At 36.8% G+C, this 8146-nt stretch overlaps 1 protein-coding gene across 7 annotated transcripts in view; it reads left to right on the top strand.

Annotated features, from left to right (window-relative positions):
- sdt (MAGUK p55 family member stardust) overlaps window positions 1–8146 on the top strand; it is a 74033-nt gene continuing 65887 nt past the window's right edge. Inside the window, exons 1-2 of one of the 7 annotated variants that reach the window (XM_065868302.2) lie at window positions 1–208; window positions 2018–2488. In XM_065868302.2, coding sequence (XP_065724374.2) covers window positions 2402–2488 — 87 coding nt within the window. In that variant the 5' untranslated portion in view covers window positions 1–208; window positions 2018–2401. Of the gene's footprint in view, window positions 209–2017; window positions 2489–8146 lie in introns of those variants that run through there. The other 6 variants (XM_017086766.4, XM_036820173.3, XM_070997775.1 and 3 more) reach the window with 6 other exon arrangements.

The raw sequence follows: 8146 nt of genomic DNA, 5'->3' as shown, positions 1-8146 counted from the left end.
GATGATGCAAAAAAGCGTCCCAAGCGCACAAGAAATACAAAAATTAAACACGAAATATAGAAATTAAATAGTTAGTTTTAAGGCAAACGAAACGCACAACAAAAAGCCAAAATAGATCAAGTAATCAAATTTATTAATATAAATAAATAATCACTAATCAAGCGAAGAGAAATCATCAAACTACAGCTTAAAACTGAATAAATCTGAGGTAAGTCATGGGTATAAATATGATTTTTAATATTTACATTTAATATAAACAGAGAATATTTGTTATTTGGTTAGTAGAAGGGAAATAAACTCTTAAAACCTGCTTAATAAACTTAAACAGTTCCTTGAAAATAACTTATTTGATTTAAAAAAGAGCAGGGCTCCTAACTTCAGAAATTGTAAGTTTCAGAACCAGCTGATATGAAATACCTGCGGTTATCCCCTGGATAACTATAATATTTAAGTCTAAAATTAGAAAGACTTAAATCTCGCTGACTGACGGCTTATTTAATCTATTATTTAATTTCTTTACCGTCTCTCAATAGTTTCCTTGACACTATTTTCGCCTTTGCCAAAAGAAAAATCGGGGGAAATCGGATGGCTGCCTCCACACACACACACACACACACACACACACACACACACTCGCATACAAAGACAAACACATACACATGCACATATATACACACACACATATACATATATATATAGACATAAATCCATGTAAAGCTGTTGCCTGGCCTCTAAAATGGCTGCCTCTGCCACTGCCGCTGCCGCTGGTAACCGCGACGCCGACTGCGGCGCCGGCAGCGTGGTAAGCAGCGCGCAAGAAGTTGAGGTTATGTCTGCGCCGCAAAATGTGCTTGGGCTTGGGATCCAAAAAACGCTGCGAAAGTGGCAAAAACCAGGGGGGGGGGGTTGTGGACGGTTTACGGGGGGATTTTGGCTGCTGGTAATGGGGTGCTCCAAGCTGCCCTTGGCATGGAAATGCTGTCGCCCCTTTTCTCGATGGGCGTGACTGCAGCATCCTTTTTGGCCATCCAAAGGATGCTTCTGTTCTGCATCGCCTTTGTCCTTGTCCATGCAAAACATTCATTGTACTTTACACAGGGAGAACATTCGCATTTAATTCAAATCATTTTCAATCACAAGGAAATGGAAATCTCCGAATGAGCACCCTAAAAGTATGCAATTAGTTTTGTTATATGGAGTGTTCCTTAAATCTTTAGAGGTTTGAAAACTCTTATAATTGTAGGCCACAGTGGAACCCCTATTTTTCAGAGCATACTTTAAGACACATTTCTAAAAGGTTTATAAACTCAGGAGATTATAATATTTGATTTTCATAATCTTAAGATTAAGATAGTATTATTCTAAAGAAACTTTTAAACCCATTTACACATACATTTTCTAAAAAGCAACGATATATATATAAGGCTCTCTTTATAACTTTAACAGTTTTCGAATGGTACTTAACCTTATCTTGATCATAACCCTCTTTTAAACAGTCTTAAATAAACAGCCTTCTTTAACTTGTGATACATATTATGAAATTTTTCTCTGTGTATTTATTTATTCCTTTTATTTTTGGGAGTGGGTGGTTGCACGATGTGGATGACCTAGCCCTATTTTTGGGCATTACTGAACTGTTAGCGCTGCTGCTGCGCTGCGACTGCGCTGCCGGTCTTCAGTAAAAGGAAGAGGAAGAATTTCATTCTAGACAAAGTCTAGCAGAAAAAATGAACAATTGAAGTAGAAATACCATAAAAAAAGAACAGCCATTGAATATATATGTCAATACTACAGATTTTTCATTTAGACTAATAAACCAAAGATATTTTTAAGACCAACTACTTACAAGCCATTAATAATATCAAATTTGTTATATTACTAACGGAATTGAGGTTTATAAAATAAGAATGATTCAAAATCATTAGATTACTTAATGCCACAATATATTTTTCAAAGAAACCCTTTGATTTTTTATTTGTATTAACTATCTTAACTACTTTTATATTTATTTTTCCAGAACATCAAGTCTTACCGCGAAACTATTCGACTTAGAGCGCTAAACAAAAATCAACGATAATCTGTTATATTTAGGTGTAATCCAAAGACGTCATGCTTTCGATCTGAGGCGCTTGGACTGCAGTAGCAATGAGCATCAGTGAGTTCTGGGCTTATGTTCCGTCTGCAACTCCGTCTCCACATCCGATTCCGAATCCAAATCTCAATCCAAATCCGAATCCGAGTCCTACTCCACCTCCCATTGCCAGGAGCAGCCAACAGGTGCAAGGGCCGAGACTTTGATGCCAGTTGGAACTGGATTTGGTGCTGAGGTAGAGAATCAGGAACAGAATCCGGATAAGGGGGAACTGGAGCCCCCGTTGAAGTGGCGCCCCTGCCTTGCGCGATGCAAGCGAACAGCAGCCGCTCCAACTTAAGCGCACAATCCTCGGGCACGCCGTCGGCCTCAACGATCTCCTCGTCCCAGGGCAAGGTAAGTGCACTCGAAAAAAATATATATTATAAACGAAAACAAAACAGAAAACAAGAAAGAATTGTCAAGGAAAATTCCAGGCATTTATAACATGTCTGTGTTGAGTTCCTAAAATAGGTAACTTCACTTAAATGTAAAAATTTGAATTCTGATGATTTCTCTATAAGTTGGGTTCATTTCCTTATATAGGTTGCTACATTAAAATGTATTTATGTTATTTCTTATATAGGCACTACATTAAATTGCATTTATGTTTATATTATTATTATAAGACATATTATATTATGTTTAAATTACCTATATGTCTTTATCAGATAAGAAAGCCAAAAACCATTTTGATAGACCATAATATTAACTTAATTACTGATTGGGTATACCATTTTAAGTCTTAAGACCAAGGTGGTCCTTAAAATGGTATTCCCATATAAAATATTATTATATTATATTTTTTTGTTTTAATTCTCGTGTCAAATTTTGATAGGTTTTTAAGTCCATAACTTTATCAACAATAAATTATGCCAATGTTTTAAATTTACCTTACCATACAGACAGCATACAATAACAATAATTATAATCTTAAGTGAGGGACACTTGGCAATGAACACGATAAAATACTTAATATTTAATTTGTTAAAAGGTTTCATTGGTAAATTGTCAATTCGAGTAAATTATGTTGCGTAACAGTTTTCTGGCATTAAATATGCCATATTGCCTGTGTGCCCGGCAAATTTACATGGCTTTCCTTTGTATCCTTATTTGTCCCAGGCCCAGGATCAAATTGAATTGGTCTCTACCTCGGCCCCGAACTGATGGCCATTACAATTATGCAATGTTTATTGACTGCAATTATAAATATTGGCCCCATCCGCCTGTCATCATAACCCTCAAACGTATCCACGCAGTTCGATCTGAGCCAAGATTCGTGTATTCGTATTCGTACTCGTACATTTCGAATTTCGAATTCCCAATGGCAAAAATGGCTTTCAGTTGGAGTGAAATTTTATTTGTCAGTTCGCTTCCTCATGCTGGCCACATGGGCGGCGAAGGGGCCACCCTGCGGGGGGTGCACATTTCCGCTTTCAATTTGTTTGGCGTGTGCGTGGGTGGCTAAGAAAACGTGTAGAGGGGGGAGGGAGCTCAAAGAGGGGGTCCTGGGGACCATAAATGTAACTGGGGTACACTGCTGCATCCGCTGCTTGTCAATCGAGCGACATCTGATGAATGCAGAGAGCCCCCTTTGAGACCACCCCCCTTGACAGCACCACCCATGTGCCACCCACCCCCTGCACCCCCTCGCGCCCTTTTCATTCACTCTCTTATTTGCATTGCCCATTGCTGGCGTTGTGTCCTTTATCGTTTTTAATTAAACATTGCCGTTTTGGGCTATTACACACAGACACTTGCGGCCATGCAAACGCACATGTGTACACAGACACGTCACAGGTGCAGTTGGAGAGTAAAGAGCAAAAAATTAAATGCTGTTTATACTTAAATGTTTATTTAAACAGCTGATATTATAGGCTTTAAAAAATCACATGCTTTGTTCAAGTACTAATTTAAGAGGGATCCCTAAAAAGGTTCCAAAAGAAATCTTATCTGTTCTTTCTAATTAAAATATTGTACACGTGTTAAAAGAAAGTATTCCAAGTTTTAAGAATACTAACATTTTTTAACTTAAACTTAGACTTAAATACAATTTATTCTTAGTATTATTTATTATATTTATTTTAAGAGCATATATTTTAAAATTAGAGATAACACATGCTGTTTTATCCAAGTTCGACTTTAAAGCGGGATTCCTTAAAGGTTCCTAAAAGAAATCCTATCTGGTATTTCTAATTGTATACATTGTACCTATATTATAAGAAAGTATTCCATGTTTTTACTTTTTTTCTTTTTAACTTTAACTTTTACTTAAGTACAATTTATATTTAGTATTATCTGTTATATGTATTTATTTAAAGAGTACATATTTTGAACTTGAAGAAAACAAATACTTTATTATCCAAGGGTAACTTTTTAAAGGGATGCCTAAAAAGGTCCCAAAAGAAATCATATCTGTTATTTCTATATGTATAATTGCTCTAATTCGTATTTACATTTATTAAAAACATATATTCAATGATTTCACAGAATTATTTAGTTTTAATCTTTTTTTAACCATTCGAATACTTTAAATGAAAAGTATTCTTATTTGAATTTACATTAATATGTTCATATGTTTAGGGATAGAAACTATTAGATTAAAGTCTCTGTGTAGCTGGTGCTGGGGGTAATTGTAGGTCTCGATTTTCAGAATTGCCTGACGCATTTTCAAGTTGATATTTGCTCTTGGAAAAGAGGTCCTTTTCTTGCTCAACTGTGTGTGTGTGCCGTTGTTTTCGGGGAAAAAATGCAGTTGGAAATCTCCGTGTTTCATTACTGTCATCGTCATCGTCCATCGGACGAGAGTCCTTTCCCCCTGCGTCCTTGTTTTTCACATATTTCCGCCGTGTTCATCTGGCACTTTGGGAGGCCCAAAAAAGTAGGCAAAGATTTTTTTTCGGAAAGGAATTTCATTGCTGGCCGTTTGCTAAGTGCAAGGATAATGGTAAATGGAAGGAGTGAAATGGCCAGCACACCTGTGTGGGTTCTTGGTTACAGGCCTCACTTGTTTCAGTTCCAGAAAATTCAGATTGAGATTAAATTTTGTTCCTTTTACTGCTTCACTTTTTAGGGAAATCCTATTTTTATGGATTTTATATGCATTTCGCAGTAATTATTTTTACATTTCGTAAATAACAACTCCCTTTTTTTATGAACTTCTATAAATAAAATATTTTAAAAGCCATTGCCACCCCCTTTAATATTTAAAAATAGATTTTCATATGATGTTTGCTTTTCCATGAAGTTGGTTCTTGGTTAATGCATTTCCCGTTAAGCTGCATTACTGAAAATTTCCTGGAAAAAACAGCTTTTAATAGGTGTTTACTTACGTCATGTTTTCTGAGGAAAAAGTGGAAAACAACAACCGTAGGATTTAAAATGTTGTCTTTAAACTTGCGTTCGTTTTCAAAGGAAATTAATTCCCCTTTTCTTTAATAATGCAGTTTGTTTTCCCCTTTTGAATGTGTTTTATCTTGTTTTTCTCATTTGATTAGTTTCTCTACCCTGCTGGGAATTCATTTTTTCAGCTTTTAATTTACACTTCCATTGAATTGTTTTTCCTAGAATTTCTATTGTAGGTACATTCCTGTTCAAAGGCGTTTTTCCTTACTAAGGCTGGCACTTGATTTAATTAAATTCTGATTTTTGTTCTCTAACCCTTTATGCCACTGGTATTGTCTTAAATTTAATAGAATGAAATTCAGAAATATTGCGTTAAGTTTTAAAGTTGGCTAAGGAATGGTGAACGTTTATATGATGACATTGGTATTAAAATCCCTGCATAACGCATACGCCGCGTGGTCCATCAGTCAGTTTGCCTCTGCGGTCGTAAAATGTATGCTGCCTTCGCCCCATATTCTTGCTGCCAGCTACTTTCTGCGGCTGTCAAAGAAAGTTTTTTACATGAATTGCCATGAAATTTTCAAATAACTTTCATCATATGATGGCCAATGGCAATGGGATTCTCCTATTAGTGGGGGGTGTGGTTGTGAAATGATGCAGAAGAATGAAAAGTATGAAACATTTTGCTTCATTAAGTGGCGTGTGTGTGTCCTTTTTTGTTGTTCTTGTATTGCCTTTAATTCAGAGCCGCAAAAAAAAAGGAGGAAAAAAGCGTGAGTGGGTGTCGGGGGGGGGGGGGGGGGGGGGGGGTTCCATAAAGAAACGCACATGCGTGTGTGTGTTGGTGAGTGTCTGATTGCGGTGCCTGCAATTGCGCATGTGCTGGACCACTCTATACCCTGCAAATAAACCAACCTCAAACCCTCCCTTGCCCAACCCACGAATCCCCAAAAGGACTCCTCCATCATAAGACATATGCTCGAAAATATACAGCTTTAACCAGACAACAACAACAACAATAATAACATTAACAATAGCCACAATTGTGCGTATCATTTGTGTTACTTTGTTGCATAACCATAACCCCATTGGGAGAAATCCCCCCCCTAGAAAACGGAATATTCATTCAAGCCGTCTTCACATCCTTCACGAAAAATATGCCACCCCCTTTTCCAACACTTATTAGCTGTTTGTGTAGGTATGTACACACACATACATATATGTGTGTGGGTGTGTGTGTGTGTGTGCATCATTTAAAACAATATCCAAAGATTTGTTTCGCCATTTATATGTCAAAAATGACAAGTCAAGTGCTTTGTTCTTGTTCTCGCCTTTCTGCCTTTCTCCACCCCCTAAGCTTCTGCTTTCTTCCCTTTTCGGTGGCGCATCCTTCTCTGGTCTCTGTTTTCTTTCCACGTTTTTCCAGCTTTTTTTGTTTTTTTTCGTTTCTGGTTTTGTTCTTGGCTTTGTCATTAGCAGTCAAGCGCAAAGAAGCGGAGCGAATGAAGAATTAACCAAGATCACAGAGAATTCGGAATGCTCTTCTTAGAGGAATAAGTGTTGGTAAACGATTTAATTTAAGCGCTGGTTTCTTGGTAGTTTTGCTCAATATGGTATAGAAAACATTGTTGTGTAAGCTAATAGAAACCAGTATCGACAAATTAGCAGTGTTGATAAACTAATCAGATGTTATTCTTAGACAGATGTTGGTAAACGAGCTAATTTAATTTTAATAATTTTTGAATACATGTTGTATACCATTTTAAATTAAAAAAATGCTTAAGTATTTGTAAGTCCCTACCAACTTTGGTATTTATATCAAGCAGTGTTGATCAACTAACTATGAAAGCCACTTAATTTATGTATACTCTAAATATTCATAAGTCAATGTAAACAAGTTACTGAAATTGTAAATTCGGCTTTGAATATTTGATCTAGTTCTATACAAACTGTATTGCTTTAAACTTATAATTTCAATTAGTGTTGAAAAACATTTTAAGAAGTTGTTTATGCTGTCCTTGCTTTGCCTTGTCTTGACTCCTTCATTCCTTTAGTTCAATCAACCCAGAAAGGTATGCTATCGGGAAATCAGTTTTTCTTTTTGCCCAAAGTTTGTAACTCATTCAATTCATATATATTTTGCCATCGAATCACGCTTCAGTGAATTTCGGTGCAGTTTTCAGGGCATTTCCCAGGCAAAAAAAAAAAAAGTGAAAAGCAGAGACAATGAACGACAGAATGAAAGATGGGACGAAAGGAGATGAAAAGGAAAGGGTCTGGGAAAAACTTGTCGCCTAGACTTTGTATATATATATATATATATATATATGTATATATGTGTGTGTGTTGTACTTGCCATGTGTCTATGTGTGAAATGAGCTTCAAGTACAACAACAAGAACAACTGACAAGGACGCTCATATGAAAACAAACGCATAATTTAAGCGTAATTGCTGTCATTTTTCATTCGAGTGCGACAAAGTGTTGGTGAGACGGGGGTGCGGGGGCCCTGTTGGGGGTGCAAGAAAGGGGGGGGGGGTTCCAGGGGTACTGCCACAGCTGCTGTTGCTGCCGCTCAAGTGCCCCAGTTTGTCTATGTCGCCAGTTGCCCTCGTCAGTTTCCTTCAACCAGCTTTCAACTTCATGCAGCCCTAAACATATAGTAAACAAA

This window comes from Drosophila suzukii, chromosome X, assembly GCF_043229965.1.
Source record: "Drosophila suzukii chromosome X, CBGP_Dsuzu_IsoJpt1.0, whole genome shotgun sequence".
NCBI classification, from domain to species: domain Eukaryota; kingdom Metazoa; phylum Arthropoda; class Insecta; order Diptera; family Drosophilidae; genus Drosophila; species Drosophila suzukii.
Note: the sequence above shows the minus strand (reverse complement) of the source record. Positions and strands in the feature narration are given on the sequence as shown.